At 33.8% G+C, this 17,500-nt stretch overlaps 2 protein-coding genes across 3 annotated transcripts in view; one reads left to right on the top strand and one right to left on the bottom strand.

Annotated features, from left to right (window-relative positions):
• Positions 1–17,500, top strand: part of LOC137626535 (nucleolar protein 9) — a 538,921-nt gene that overhangs the window by 276,891 nt on the left and 244,530 nt on the right. For both annotated transcript variants that reach the window (XM_068357589.1, XM_068357582.1), the window contains exons 4-5: positions 2,233–2,479; positions 3,145–3,350. In XM_068357589.1, the coding sequence (XP_068213690.1) occupies positions 2,233–2,479; positions 3,145–3,350 (453 nt within the window). The remainder of the gene's footprint in view (positions 1–2,232; positions 2,480–3,144; positions 3,351–17,500) is intronic.
• LOC137626551 (uncharacterized) overlaps positions 1–17,500 on the bottom strand; it is an 81,478-nt gene that overhangs the window by 58,606 nt on the left and 5,372 nt on the right. The gene's annotated exons all lie outside the window — the stretch shown is intronic.

Raw genomic sequence — 17,500 nt, 5'->3', positions numbered from 1 at the left:
TGACGCCGACCAATAGCAGACCAGCTTCTTAGTGACGTATGCAGTGATGTATGAGCGTGGTGGTAGGCGAGTGACTCGCACAGTCGTACATGTAAAAACCGCCAAGTTTGAATTTTGGAATTCGATGCCGTAAGGTGGGGAAAAATGTCGTAACGAGGGGACGAAAAAACATCGTATTCCACACCATAACGTGAAAAAACGTAAGCTGGGGATGCCGTCCCCCGGGGGCTACTGTATATATAAATATATTTATATGAATATATGTATATATATATATATATATATATATATATATATATATATATATATATATATATATATATATATATATATATATATATATACAGTGTATATATATTTTTCCCCTAGTCTGGGGCAAAAAATTGAAATTGTTTTGACTGCAATAACATTAATTTTGTATTTGTATAATACATTAATTAGGCTATATACTGTACTATTGTGTTTTATTAGTAAACTGCCTTGTCATGAAAGAAATCAGTGAAAACCCAGCTTCGATTTATGAGTACTATGCAATATTTAAGGTTTTTTATATTCTTCACTTTATTCTTATGTACATATTTTTCATTTCGTTATTTTTTTGTCACGGCCCATTTTATTTTTCACGAGACCCACTGAAGGGTGGGTCATTTTTCACGCGACCCACTGAAGGGTCGGGACCCACAGTTTGAAAAACGCTGGTCTATACAGCAGTAAATTCTTCTATGTATTACTTTTGGTATTAAACACACAAAATATTGTGGACTACAGTCTTTTTTTTTCTTTTAGTTACTTTTTTTTCCTTTTAGTTACTTTTTTTAAACTAAAATGCTTTTAATTTAGTAAAGAAAGAAGGAATCAGATTTTATTAAAATGAAATAAGCTGAAAATAATTAGATAAAATGTTAAAAGGAAGAGAAATGAATTGAAGCGATATTCGATTCAGATATGATGTGAAGAGGGTGCTGATTTACATACATGTAACATAAGGATTTCTGCTGAGAGAGAGAGAGAGAGAGAGAGAGAGAGAGAGAGAGAGAGAGAGAGAGAGAGAGAGAGAGAGAGAGAGAGAGAATGTGTGTAATTCCATACAGTAGTTATTTGGTTATATGATTGTTTAGACACGGCTGTGTACACTACTGTAGAACATTTATAGCATATGTACACTTCATTTTCAATAATCAATCCTTAAAGTAGAACTTCATAAACGTTAGTGTGTTTTAGTCATTTTTTATTATCGTATTTTTTTCACTTGTGGTAGGATAGATATTCATACATTCATTGATAAAAAATTACTAATAGTGTATTTACAGTATTATACTGTACAGTATATGAAACGTTAAAACAATGCATTCGATTTGGCCAGACTGACTAGTTTAAGTGGGCAGTATCACATTCTAAAATATCAGGATTTTTAAGAAGATAATTGTGCTTCATTAAAACATTTTTGTACTTTTGGTTTTAATTTGGGTGCATTTCAACCATCAGGTATTAGTGACTTTTTGCACTTTACAGTATCAGTGAGGGATTTTAGATACAAACAAGTGTTTGGTTGTTACTTACACATCAAGGTGTGGCGATGACTTCGTGTATGTGTCATCTTACTTTGTACCGAAGCTGTGTTAATAATGTACAATTACCGTACCTAAGAAAAGCAGTAAGTACGAAAATACCATAATAAAAACCATGGGAATTCTGTGCTCGTTATTGTAATCTTAATAATAAGGCCTTTGGTAGAAAATGGATTTAATTTTTAAAATGATATGACGTTTGTTTAAACATGTTCTTAGTTTTAATTTCAAATAGAGTCCATACATTTTGGAGTTGAAGTATAGGGTGTATAAAAAGTACGCACAGTGTTTTTACAATGGTACAGTGCACAACTGTTTTTTAGGTCAAAACTTATGCAATTTATCACAGAAGGTATGATTTGTTTCAGAATACCTATAGGGGATTTAGTCATTATTGAAACATTTTACTCATGCATTCTGTGAGTAAATAGACTTAAATTTTTAGATAGATGAAGTTTATCATCAGATATTCTTTACTTTCAATCTTTAATTTTAAACGTTGGCCCTTACATTATTTAGTGTAAGTAGGCCTATTATCTATACCATATTTAAGAATTTATTATTTTTTCAAAGAAGTACAGCCATACTGTATATGTGAAAAAGGTCAAAATTTTTGTAATTCATTGTTATCAAATTTACTGAGATTTTGTTTTCATACCCACAGGTTGGACGGTTTGTTTACAATAATTTAGATGAGTTTATAAGAGACACATATGGCAGTCATGTGTTGCGCTCCATACTGGAGGCTTGTTCTGGTGTAAAAGTTGAGGATTCCATTAAAAGCAGCAGGAAGGCACAGACTAAACATTCTCTTAATCATGATGCAGGACAGATTCTCAGAATTCCTCCAGAATTACAAAATTTACTTCTTGACATAACACAGCGTCTGATGAAGCTTCCGGATTTACCTGGTTAGTATAATAGTCTTCAAAAAGTCCCCTACATATGAACAAGATACATTTCAAGAGTGAGTTATTAGGTCAAAGAATTCTTAAGTCCAACATGATTAACATAGGCTTCTATTTCACATCCCAGATGCCCATAATCTTCATTGTTTTAAGTTATCTGGTTTTTCTAACAATTAAGTGATGTATCCTTCAGCTATTTAATAAGATACTTTTGAAGGAAGTTAAAACATTCTTTATTGACGGCACAGGTTCTTATCTCTGAAATTTCATAAATCGCATATTTTTACTTTTGGGATTTACTGGATTTTATTTTTTAGAAATATAATTAATAGGAAAGTGTTGTTCCTGTGAAATTTCCTTTTACTGTAATTACTGGAACTCTGATCACAACTGATTTGATAAATTTAAAAGATTTCCTGGGTAGGTTTATTATTTTCTCATTTCATTTGTAGATGGGTATAACTTAAGAATTTGTAGATAAATACTAAAATTTAAATCAATAAGATTAATTTCTTATTGTCTATTTATCATGTTTTGTAGGTCTTTTTCTCTCGACTCTCAAAAGATATTACTGTATTGGCATAGTCCTATAGTTTATTTCTAGCTGAGCATAAAATTTTTAACAATATATGTCCTATATTGTAAGTTGCAATTGTTTTAACTTTCAGGTATCATAACAAATGATTGTGGTTCTGCCGCTTTTCAGTCTGCCCTTCTAGTACTGAAGGGCATTGAAAGTAAGCAGTGTATTAGCTTAGTGGACCACATTTTCCTACATGGTCTACCCAATGTTTCGCCTTCTGTTAATGGAAATGAGGAATCCCTCAATATTCCTTGTATTTTTCAAACCAATCCAGGAGTTCGTTTACTTGAGGTAAGTAATCCAAACTCTATATTTTTTGTAAGTTAAATGTCTTATTCTCACGTAAGAAGGATATATATTTAACTTATTGTAAGTGCATATATTTTGAAATTAGATACAATGTACAATCGCTTGCAAAAATATCGCTTCCTGTTTCAAAATGTTTTATCTCATAAGGATAATAACGTAAAAGAAATACCTCGCAACTCTTTTTTTTTTTCTGTGCGGAGAATTAACTCTGTATTAATAATTTGAGTTCACTCAGTGCAAGAAGAATCTGTGTACTATTCCACAAACAATAGTCAAACCAAACCAAAGTGGAGGGTGAGTGAAGCCCTTCTCAATGCATCGTATCTACACAAAAAAAAAATTCAGACATCATACCTTCAAGACCACCTGGTGAAAATATGTACTACAAATTTGACCTGCGCATTAACTGATTTATAGTTTCAGACTAATCCTCTCTTTGTCCAGGTATAGTTTAACATTTAAATCTTAACCTTTAAATCCTGGTTATTTCCATATTTACAGTTTTAGTTTCAATTTACTGAAATTGTTTTCAATCACATTCGTATTGTGTACATTTTGTTTCTTTCATGACAATCTAGTTTCTCTCTCTCTCTCTCTCTCTCTCTCTCTCTCTCTCTCTCTCTCTCTCTCTCTCTCTCTCTTTTTATATATATATATGTATATATATATATATATATATATATATATATATATATATATATATATATATATGATAAATTTTGCACATTTAGACGTGTTTTTCATACTCAAATAAACCATATATATTTTTGATACATTAATGTCTGGATTCTCTTAACGACCTCGGGATCAGAGCCCCAGGCGAAATCACACAAAGACAAGAGCTTGTGACCGGCCGGGAATCGAACCCTGGTCGGGAAGCTTGTATAGACAGTGACTAAACCACTTGGCCACGAAGAAATATAAGAGTCAATGACAATTCTTCTGTACTTATACCTGTCGAACTCAGGTGTTTTGTACTTAGAGTTGAAATCAACCCATCTTCACCATCGTAGCTAATTGGTAGTTTGTAACTTGGCATTCGATTAATGATAAATTTTGCACATTTAGACGTGTTTTTCATATTCAAATAAGCCTTATAAATTTTTGATACATTAATGTCTGGATTCTCTTAACGACCTCGGGATCAGAGCCTCAGGCGAAATCACACAAAGACAAGAGCATGTGACCGGCCGGGAATCGAACCCTGGTCGGCAAGCTTGTATAGACAGTGACTAAACCACTTGGCCACGAAGAAAGATAAAAGTCAGTGACAATTCTTCTGTACTTATACCTGTCGAATTCAGGTGTTTTTTACTTAGAATTGAAATCAACCCATCTTCACTATCGTAGCTAATTGGTAGTTTGTTACTTGGCATTCGATTAATGATAAATTTTGCACATTTCTTGTTTCGTAGCTTGAAAATTTCGTAAGCATAGTCTTCGTCTTCCGTGATGAGAGATATGACTGTGTATATATATATATATATATATATATATATATATATATATATATATATATATATACATATATATATATATACACAGTATATACTGTGTATATATATATATATATATATATATATATATATATATATATATATACATACATACAGTAGGGTCCCGAATTATACGTGTTCGAATTATACGATTCCCCTTTCATGCGATCGATATTTTTCAAAAATAAATTTTCTGTATCTGCGAAGCTGTTGAAAGTCTGCTAGTCAAGAACTACAAAACGTATCAAATATATTGTCTTTTTAAGTCTATTGGTAGCCCTAAATACGGTGATTTATAATAAATGTTACAAAACAATATTAACATTACATCTTATTAACATAATTTCATAATAAATAGCCTATTTAAGGATAAAATTCCACATCAACAATGAAATCAACTGTTAACTGTGCGAGTCCAGCTGACAAAATGTAAACAGAATTTTGGTTATGTTCTCGGCAATCTTTATCTTTCTCCAACCTTTCGATAATTTTAATGGTAGTGTTAATGATGGTATATTAAAGCATTAATTTTGTTTAGTAGAGTATATATAAAAGCTTTATTTTTCCCTTCGGCGCGTTCAAGGTTTTCACGAGTAGACTGGGTTTGTTTATTGGCAGTGAATAGCCTAAACTTCGGTAATGAATCGGCAATATTTTGTCATATTTTAAACAGTAAACATTTGATTTGCAAAGATTGGTTTTGTAGAGTACACGGTATAATTATAAAAATCTCTCTCTCTCTCTCTCTCTCTCTCTCTCTCTCTCTCTCTCTCTCTCTCTCTCTCTCGAGAGAGAGAGAGAGAGAGAGAGAGAGAGAGATATTTGATGCCAAAAATCCCCTCCCTCTCTCTCTCTCTCTCTCTCTCTCTCTCTCTGTAAGAGAGAGAGAGTTTAAGAATGAAATTAACATGACTATTGTTAGTTGTGGCGACCAATTCCTCGCTTCAGGAGGTACACGAAACAAAAACACGGCATTCAATTACAACAGCTGATCTCTCTCTCTCTCTCTCTCTCTCTCTCTCTCTCTCTCTCTCTCTCTCTCTCTCTCTCTCTCTCTCTCTCTCTCTCTCTCTCTCGTGTTATACAATACTTACAAATAGATGAAGAAACCAAAATCGGGTTTCTTAAAGTGTCAATTAAATACGAAACGAAAAAATTATACCGTGTATACATCCATTTCAATCATAGCTTAAAATACGGTATCCGATTTCGTCAGCAAACCACAATTTTTTAGGAAACATCATTTTATTCTAGAAAATTGCTATTCATTAAATAGTTAACTGCGCTTTAAGAAAACATATGCATTTGTTTTTTAATTTCGGGAGTGTTTTAAAAATCGAGTATTGCTGACTTCTTTTTGTTTTACTTCTGGCTGTGATCAGATCAGCTGATGTCTAGTTGCCGCTCTTGGGAGTGTACGAATACAGTAACAAAGTATTGTTTATACCATTTCTTAACTTATTCAAACCATCTATACAGTTAGTTAATATTACATAAGCACCAATGTGTTTTAATCTATCATATTTGTTTTGTTTAGTACTATTAAAACTCTCTCTCTCTCTCTCTCTCTCTCTCTCTCTCTCTCTCTCTCTCTCTCTCTCTCTCTCTCTCTAGGCTACCTTTCGCTACCTCTCATTTTTTACCTCTATCTCTCTAACAAATGAAATCTTTGTGGCTTCACAAAGTATTAATTATATTAAAAATCCATCATGATTCAATTTTCCTTACTTTCTCCAAACTTGCACCATCTCTGTCACATTGAACGTTATAGCGGTAACTTATTGTTCGATGACTTTAAAACCCGGCCTAGTACTTTCTTCTTCTTTTACTTTTTTCTGATGGTTCCATAATTGAGGTGAGTACAAGTTGACTTATAACTGAAGTTAGGAAAAGTATTTTGGATATGAAATGGACAATTATCTTTCGTAATAGTTTAGAATTATCGTAAATATCATTCTGTCATTAGCGGCAGTTTGTTATTGTTATTATTATATAGATACGGTAAATAATATTTGTAATAACATATTTACTAAAAGCTTTTAATATCATTTTTTATCACTCTGATCATGTGTATTTAATGCCTTCGTTTGTTTATTATGATCGAAGATGGAGCATACAGTAAACGAATGGAAGGTTTCCGTTTCACGCGGCGTCATAAAGAAAAACATTATATAAATGGCATTCATTCAATTTATTTGGAAGTTCTAAGAAAAATTAAGTAGAACATTGGTAACAACAAAATCAACATTTAATCAATACTTGGTAAGAGTGCTGTCGATGCAAAAACTAACCTATACACAGATGTGTAAATGCGTCTGTCTCTTCGTTATGATCACAGATAAACGTAAACAAAACATTGGTTGTCGTTTTTTATTGTGCTTTTTGGCGTGTTTAGGAAACGCATGATATAAAAGCGCCTTTATTTTGATAATTCTGAATTTTCACTGATTCAACAAAAGCTAGTCTATAGAGTGATGGTTTTCTATTCACCAGTTGTTTTATATAATAGATACGACAAAACTTAAAATTTGTCTGTATTTTAGGTCGTGTTATAACGGGAAATATACTGTGTTTACACCCATCCTGGTTGTTGTTTTAACCTTTTTCAAGATATTAGAACTTTTTAAGTATATTAAATGTTTGATTTATCCACAAGAACAATTTTATAATATAAAAAAATATATAGTACATCGAAAGTATTCGAAATGGGAAGTAAACACGTTTGAATAGGCGAGTTGCTGGTTGCCATGGCCCCGATGGAATTATTTCTGTTTGTTGTGTTTCGAAATATACGATTTTCCATTTATATGAGGTCATTGATTGACCAAATTCTCACATAATTCGGGACCCTACTGTATATATATATATATATATAGATATATATATATATATATATATATATATATATATATATATTATATATATATATATATATATATCTATCTATCTATCTATCTATCTATCTATCTATCTATATATATATATATATATATATATATATATATATATATATATATATATATATATATAATTATATATATATACTGTATATATATATCCATATATATATATATATATATCCATATATATATATATATATATATATATATATATATACAGTATATATATATATGTAGTGGATCCCCGGGACGGCGTCCCTAGCTTACGTTTTTCCACATTACGAAGTGGAATACGAAGTTTTAACGTCGCCTTTTTACGGCATATTTGCCACCTTATGGCATCAACAACAATTTCATGCGGTCAAAAAATTCCAAAATTCAAACTTGGTGGTCGGTGCTCGTGCATATGACTGTGCGAGATACTCACCTCACACCACGTTCATACGTCACTATATACGTCATTGCATATATATACATACATATATATATATATATATATATATATATATATATATATATATATATATATATATATATATACAGTATATACATACACACATACAGGCATTCATATACAGACACTTGCATAAATATATACATGGACTTTTACATAGTATATAATTTATATATACAGACATACATAGACATACATATACATGTTTTTACACATGATTAACATGTACATACAGTTATGCACATATACCCTTATTAACATAAACATTCAATTACATATATATCAGTACTTATATCTAACATAACAATATATAGTACCAAAGTACTTAAGTAAACTATGAAATAATTGTACCCATCAGTGATTGGTAGCTTAGGTCTAAATACTAATTTCACAGTAGCGTTAATTGTCTCTGGTACATCCAGTTCTACATTAAGAGGTTAAAGATTTTTTTTTATATATAGCTTGCAAATCTCTATATATAAAGGCGTCGAGTTTATACATTCCATGTCCAATATTCAAGTTGTTATCAAAGGTTTCTTTTATGAAACTGGACCTTTTGATGTTTCTTTCAATAAGTTATTTGAATAAGCCAATTTCTTTGCACATGACCAATTAAGTGTGATTTTTATCTCTATCGTGGGCAAAGAGTGCATTATTATCTTGAGCATATCTGACACTTTTCTTATGTTGTTCAATTCTCTTTTCTAGGGCTTTACCAGTTTGACCAATATAGAATTTTTCACATGAATTGCAAGGAATACGATATAAACATCCCTTGGTAATGTCAGGAGAATTCTTTATTAAGGCTGTTTTTACTGTATTGCTACTCTTAAATGCTACATTTACATTGAAATTTTTCAACAGTTGGGGAATTTCTTTAAAAGAATTACTATAAGGCAGTACAAGTAAATTTTGTGTACTGTATTGTAGTTCTTCCTGTTATCATTACCGAAAAAGGTCTTTTTTGCTGTTCTTAGTGCATCATCTAACACAATTTCAGGGTACTTCAGTTTCTTACCTATTGCTCTAATCTCAGCTATTTCATCATCAATATATTCAGGGCTCCAGACTCGAAATGCTCTTAAAAATATAGAAGTAAATACAGATTTCTTAACTTTGTTGGTTTGATTTGAGTAATAATGGACATGTGCTGATATATTTGTTGGCTTTCTATATAAAGTAAACTTAAGTCTATTGTTACACCTGTGTATACGAGTCCAAAGAAGGATCACAATGAAGGAATTAAACTAGATTAAAAAAAAAAGCTCCAGATATATGTTGGATAAAAGAAGGGACAAAGGATTACCCATGGCCATACCAAAAACTTTTTCATAGTAATCTCCATTAAACCCTTTTACCCCCAAAGGACGTACGGGTACGTCCCTCATAAGCCATCCCTTTACCCCCATGGACGTACGGGTACGTTTTCTATACTTATGCGTAGATAACAGGTCTTGGCAGGCCTTGTATTTGAAATACAATGCTTTACTGTTGTGATGTTGTTCCTTCGATGTCTTGTCATCAATGTAACATGAATAAAAAGTTTCTCTGGGCCCCACAAGGGTCAAGATGGACCTTTAAATTTTCTTTGAAGAATCAGATGATATTTCCTGTGTAGTAATTTTAGGTTGCATAGGCATTTACACAAATATTACGAAAATAGGGCACTGTTACCAGTGCAAGAGTGTGGTTTTGTTGTTCCTTCGACATCTTATCATCAATGTAATGTGAATAAAAAGTTCTCTGAGGCCCACAGGGGTCATGAATGACCTTTAAATTTTATGTAAAGGAAACAGCTGACCTTTTATGTGCATATGCTTTAGATTTCATAGCTATTATTATCGAATAATTAAGTAAAATGGTTCCGTTGCCATGGTAACACAATGTTTTCATTGTTTTACAATGCCCAGATCCCCACAGAGGTCAAGATGGACCTTTAAACTTTCTGTTACGAATCAGATTATTTTTGTTGGTATTGTTTTTGGATTTCATAGCCATTTATGCAAATTTTACGAAAAATTATCAGTGTTACTTCTGCGTAACTATCGTTTGTATGTTCCTTCGACATCTTGTCTACACTGAATATGAATAAAAAGTTTCCTTGGTCCCTACAGGGGTCATGGAGGACCTTTAAATTTTATGTAAGGGAATCAGCAGATATTTTATGTGCATTTGCTTTAGATTTCATAGCTATTTTTTCAAATAATTACGTAAAAAGGTTCCGTTGTCATGGTAACACTATGTTTTCATTGTTATACGTTACCCAGGTCCCCACAGAGGTCAAGATGGACCTTTAAACTTTCTGTTATCAATCAGATTATTTTTCTTTGTATTTTTTGGGGTGTTTCATAGTCATTTATACAAATTTTACGAAAAATTATCATCATTACTCCTGCGTGACTATTGTTTGATTGTTCCTTAGATATCGTGTCAACAATGATGAATGAAAAGTTTCCCTGAGCTCCACTGGGGTCTTGATTGACCTATAAATTTTCTTTATAGATTCAGCTCATATTTCATATGCAGTTTGTTTAGGTTTCATAGCTATTTACACGAGTAATTACTAAAAATGATTTCGTTACCATGGTAACGATGTGTTTACGTGTGCGCCATGGTGTAGGTGACGATTATGTTGTTCCCCGGACTGAGCGTAATGCTCTTTAAATCTCCGTGTCTCGTAATTTAAAGGTCCGAAAGCAGCTGATTTTAGTTGTCATGCGATTTTTTATGCCTACCATGATTATTTTTGTATATTTTTGGTTACTATTTTGCCGAAACTTTGAGTATATTTCTTATTTCTTGTCGTCATCCTTGCTCCCGGGAAATAGCCTATCTCTGGCATTGTGTCGGACAGGACAAACAAAGACTTTAGAATTTCCTCGTCTTGTGATTTAAAGGCCTCAAAGCAGCTGATTTGAGTTGCCATGCGGTTTTTATGCTTATCAGAATGATTATTTTATATTTTTTATTTCTATTTTGCCGAAACTGTTAGTATATTTTCATATATCTTACCAATTCCTTGTTCCCGCGAACTTGGCTACTATTTCAAGACAAAGCGGAGCGCGGGTGGACGAAGAAACGTGGACGTGGAGTTCAGTTCAAACCTGGCCTTGCCTCTAGAAGGCTGTCTGATTCGTCTCTTGCGTTATCCGCCACGTGTGTGCTTTCACAACCCTTTCTTATAAGTGATAGTGCTTTATAACTTTTTAGAATATTCCTCTTTATATGTGTGAAGGCATTTGTTGGATAAAATGCCTAAAGGTCAAGTAAGATCAGTGTATAAATAAAAAATTCCGTGAATGATGGCAGCTCAAGGCAAAAAATTACGACCTCAAATCTTAGAGGTATTGAAGATCGAAGTGAATTCCGTTGTCTCGACATGGTAACTACGATTTGTAAGTTTTTCCAGAGGGTTGGTGATGTGTTTATGCATGTATGTTTTCATCTTATTTCAGGTATTCTATAGGAATACATATAGTATATATATATATATATATATATATATATATATATATGTATGTATATATACTGTATATATATATATATATTATTTGAAAATACATCTATTTATTTTAGGCAGCCACTGTGCATATTTCAAACTGACTTTGCTGAGAGAGAGAGAGAGAGGGGGGGGGGAGAGAAAGAGAGAGAGAGAGAGAGAGAGAGAGAGAGAGGGAGGGAGATTGCAAGTTTCTTTCTTTCGGTCATAACTAACCTATGCCTAGAGGAATTTTATTATTTTTTTTTTATTTTTGAAGCAAAATTTATTGAACTTTCTTATGACATGTGTGAAAATAATGATAAAGCAATGTAAATAGTGGGTATCGTTAGATGAAGTTAGGCGATGACATACTTCTTTTTTCTTTTATCGTATACATTCCAATAAATCACAGAGAATTCTCATTACAGAAACTTGAAAATTATACCATCTTATGGACATTTTATTCAGCTATAAAATGGTATCTAATAATAAAATATGCAAAAACTATAAACCCAAATTTCTTCACCGCAAGTAACGAGATTTAGGTTTTCAGTTTTTGCTCGTTTACTACTTTTTTTCCATGTTTCCTCTCTTCTAACTACAAATTCTTATATACCATTTTATAGCTGAATAAATTGTCTATAAGATGGTATAATTTTGAAGTCTCCTTGATGAGAATTCACTTTGCTGTATCGGAATGCATACGATAAAACATAAAACATTTCGTCATCGCCTAACTTCACCTAACGATAGTCACTATTTAGATGGCTTTATCCTTATTTTCGGATATGTCATTAGAAAGTTCAATGAATATACTTCAAAATAAAAAACAAAACAAAAAAAATTACTCTAAATATAGGTTACGTATGATCGATAGAAAGAAACTTTTGCAATCTCCGATTTTCGTTACTTGCGCTAAGGAAATTTAGGTTTACAATTGTTGTGGGTATACTATTTTTTTCATGTTTTCCTTCTTAAAACTACAAACTATTATATACCATTTTATAGCTGAATAAATTTTCTATAAGATGGTATGGTTTTAAGGTTTCTGTGATGAGACCCCTCTGTGCTTTATCGGAATGTATACGAAAGAAGATAAATAATTTCGTAATCGCCTAACTTCATCTAACAATAGCGGCTATTTATATTATTTTCTTTATACTTTTGATAACTATATGGAAAACTTCAATCTTTTTCCAAAAAAATGAGACCAATCTGACCTCTCTAAGATGAAAATTGAGGCTGTGGGCGCGATTTGAAAAAAAAATAAGTCGAAAAACCCTTCAAAACTGAAAACGCCTGGGGCTTAAGGCACGGAAATTTCCAAGTACCCCGGGGGTTAAAGGGTTAAAACTAGCAGTACCAGCCAAAATTGGTGGCGTCTCTCGTTAGGCTGGGAGGAGCGTAGAGAGGATAGGCCCCACTTTTATTCTTTCATTTTTCATTTTCTTTACGTCGGCTACCCCCAAAATTAAAGGAAGTGCCTTGGTATGTATGTATGTATGTATGTATGTATATATATATATATATATATATATATATATATATATATATATATATATATATATATATATACACACACATATACATACATACATACGTTGCTCGCCATTCATTCCTTTTCCTAGCACCCTCTCTTGCATCTCTCACATCTATCCTCCTATCAGCCAGAGCATAGAGGATAGATCCCTCCCCCTTATTTTTTCATTTTTCATTTTTTTTTATGTCGGCTACATATATATATATATATATATATTATATATATATATATATATATATATATATATATGTGTGTGTGTGTTTTATGTATACATATAATTTTGCTTATATATTTATATGGATAAGGCTACCATTATTGATATAAAGAATTTGTATTGAAAGTCAAAGCAAAAATTTAACGGTCACCAGAAATTACTCTTTCTGGCAGGTGTCTAATGAGGTTTGATCTCCACCCAGGAAACACCTGATAACAGCGCAGTTAGCTGGTATGGAAGCGTCATTGTTCTATAAGTCTCTATGGTATGTTCGTACGTTTACTGTACCTATAAAAATGTAAAGAAACCTCGTTCAATAAACCTGTCCTCTGATGAAGTATCGCAAAACTAGTCAGGACTTAATCTTATATTTCATATTTTCATTTTCCCTGTGGTTCTTTTGCATCTGAGCATCACGTTTCCCTGTGATTTTTTACGAATATATATATATATATATATATATATATATATATATATATATATATATATATATATATATATATATATATATATATATATATAAAACAGACTTCCAACCAATCTGGATATTGTTTTCAACCATTTATAAAAATAAATCTAAAATTGAGATTTGTGAGTTATTTAGTTCTCTCTGGTCCTTCCAAAATATAGTGGTTAGGACACTTCACTAAGTTTGGTTATATTTCAAAAATGTCCGAGAGCGGAGGATGACAAACGGCGGAAAACGTTAACAAGAGGCAGAAAACGTAAACACTTAACTTTACAAAACAGATTTATAAATGACAGAAAACCAACACTTGATTTCAGGAAACACATTTGCAAGTGACAGGAAATATTAACACTTAACTTTCCGATAAACTAAAAAGTATTATTTCTTTATATTTTTTTCTATTTTTTTTTGTATTTTTCTAATTTTTTTTTTTTTTACTGTACACATATATTTTCAAGATTTAATTACACTACGTATTTTATTCATCGCTGCCACTTTCCTTTCGTTTTTTATTTGGTACTTGGTCTGCTTCTACCAAAAGCGTCTTTTTAAAATAATCGACCAAAGAAGCTTGTTTTTGCCTGCTGCTTAAAATTTTCCTGAAATTACACAGCCAAACGTCATTGCAATACTCAAGCGTACAACCTAAAATTTATGCCGTTGTTAGTGGGTCACACACACACACACACACACACACACACACACACACACACACACACACACACACACACACACCCCCCCCCCCGTCTTCCTGAATGACGTTCAGTCGCATAGCCTCCAACTCCTTCAGGTCATAAGTTCCTCTTGGTGCTCCTCGATAAGCTCATCAGTGTTGGCCTCATCAACTTCCAGACTCATGGATGTCCCGAGTGTAACGATCTCGGCAACTTCAGATTGAGCAACAGGTTCAGGATCGTCAACATTCTCGGAATCGACTTCAGCTTGGTTTGCGTGGAAGCCCACAAAATCACTTGCGGTGACGGCATCAGGCCACAAATTCTTCCATGCAGAGTTCAAGGTGCGCCTCGAAACCTGCCAAAATTGACGAAGGGTAAGGTTTGTGCTCTCAATAATTTAGAAACATCTCTTGAAGAGATATTTTGTGTAAAGCTTCTTAAAATTTGAAATCACTTGCTGGTTTATGGGCTGAATGAGAGGGGTGGAGTTCGGTGGAAGAAAGAGAACCTTGATGAAGGAATACTGTGCTACAATATCTTCCTCAAGGGCAGGAGTGTGAGCACGTTCATTGTCCAGCACCAGCAGACAGTCCATAGGGAGGAGCTTCTCTTCCAAATACTTTAACACAATCGGGCTGAAACAATCATTTACCCACTCGGTGAAAAATTGGCTTGTTACCCAGGCTTTTCCATTAGCCCTACACAACACGTGAAGATTGTCCTTACTGACTTTGTGTGTCTTGAAGGCTCGAGCAGTATCGGAGTGATACACCAGCAGGGGTTTCACTTTGAAATCCCCTCTGGAAAAATATACTGTGCAACGGTAAGCCTGTCCTTCATAAGCTTATTCCCGGGTAGCCTCTTTTCTTCTGCCGTGATGTACGTTCGACGAGGCATTTTTTCCAAAAAAAAATCCAAGTCTTGTCGCAATTGAAGACGCTGGGGACTGTACCCTTCTCAGACGGTCAACTCGTTGAACGTCCTCACAGAGGCTTTGGCCGCTTTCGTGTCCGAGCTTGCAGTCTCTTCATGATGCACCACCAAATAAATGCTTGAGCATCTCTTAAACTTTTCAAACCACACATAAGAAGCCATGAACTCTGGGGGTGCCTACTTCACTGTTCCTTGTCCTGTGCGGCTTTGGCCTAAGCGTGCACGAGATCACCAAAATTGGCGCTGGCTTTCTGGCAGATTATCGCTTCGGTGATAGTGTCTCCAGCCATTTCTTTATCCATCATCCAGACAAGCAGCAATCTCTCCTCCTCATCGTGGAAGTAGCTCCTCTTGCTGGAGAAAGAAGTCAGGCCCTTAGAAGGTGTTGCTGCTTTGATAACTTCTTTCTGCTTCAGGATTGTTCCTATTGTAGATGGATTTTGGCTATACAGTGAACCCTCGTTTATCGCGGTAGATAGGTTCCAGACGCGGGCGCGATAGGTGAAAATCCGCGAAGTAGTGACAGCATATTTACCTATTTATTTAACATGTATATTCGGACTTTTAAAACCTTCCCTTGTACGTAGTACTGTTAACAAACCACCCTTTAATGTACAGAACACTTAATGCATGTACTACAGCACCCTAAACTAAAACAGGCACAAATATTAAAGGCGATTTTATATCATGTGTTTCCTAAACACCTAAAAAGCACGATAAAAAATGGCAACCAATGTTTTGTTTACGTTCATCTCTGATCATAATGAAGAAACAAACTCATTTAGTGTACACATATATGTACGTATAGGTTAGTTTTTGCATCGATTATATTGATTATACAGTACTGTATGTTGATTTTTTTATTACCAATGTTTTAGTTTACGTATTTTTCTTAGGACTTCCAAATGAAATCTTTTTCTTTATGACGCCGCCTGAAACGACGGCGTGTACGCTCAGTAAACAACCACGCTCAGAACAAACAAGGCATTTAACGCGCATGATGATAGTGATAAATAATGATACAGTACATACAGTATTTACAGTAAAAGCATTTACAAAATATGTTACCTTACAAATATAAATTATACAGTACTTGTACGTAGCAAAGCAGGAAAACAATTTGAGAGAGAGAGAGAGAGAGAGAGAGAGAGAGAGAGAGAGAGAGAGAGAGAGAGAGAGAGAGAGAGAGAGAGAGATTGTTTTACGTACGTAAATGTAAATTTTAAACAAAAAAAATATGATAGGTTACAACATGTAGACTTTTAAAACCTTCCCTTTAACTTAATGCATACAGTACGTACATTACTAAACTATAAAACAGGTTAAAGTAAAAAATAAAGATTGTTACTGTACTCACCACGAAAGAAGTTGAAGAAAAACTTGAATGACGATGGCGATGAATTTGCTGCACAGTAGAAATGATGATGATGAAGCTGATGATGTGTTCTACTGTGCAGTCAATGATAGTATTTTACGTCTCTTCAGACGGAGGTGTCTTTTCCTGGGACACCTCTTCAACTTCTTCAATTTCTTCCGAAGGCGTACTAGCAGGAGGAACTGGCTCTTTTTTGCGAGGCTGGAAAAACATTGTGATCGGAAGTTGTTGCCGCTGCTTCTTTTTTCGATCCAAGAGCATCCTGTAGGGAGTCGTGATGTCATCAACCTTGTTGCAGAATTGCATCGAGCGAACCATATCCTCGTCCCACTCTTGTAACATTTCTTTCGTCTCCTTCATATGGTTGCAGAACTTGGCAAGCCGTTCTAATGTTAAGCCCGTTTCTTCGACATTTTCTTGGGTCTCTTCCTGGGTACCCTCACTCTCTTCCTCACTTGCCGATTTCGTCAGGTCTTCGAGGTCTGCGTCAGTTAGGGGCTGGGAATGGCAGTCCAACAACACGTCGACGTCTTCAGTCGTCATGTCGCCAAACCCGTCACCCCCAATTATGGCAGCCAACTGCACAGATTTCC

This window comes from Palaemon carinicauda, chromosome 2 (assembly GCF_036898095.1).
Source record: "Palaemon carinicauda isolate YSFRI2023 chromosome 2, ASM3689809v2, whole genome shotgun sequence".
NCBI classification, from domain to species: domain Eukaryota; kingdom Metazoa; phylum Arthropoda; class Malacostraca; order Decapoda; family Palaemonidae; genus Palaemon; species Palaemon carinicauda.
This window is presented reverse-complemented; position numbering and strand designations above follow the sequence as displayed.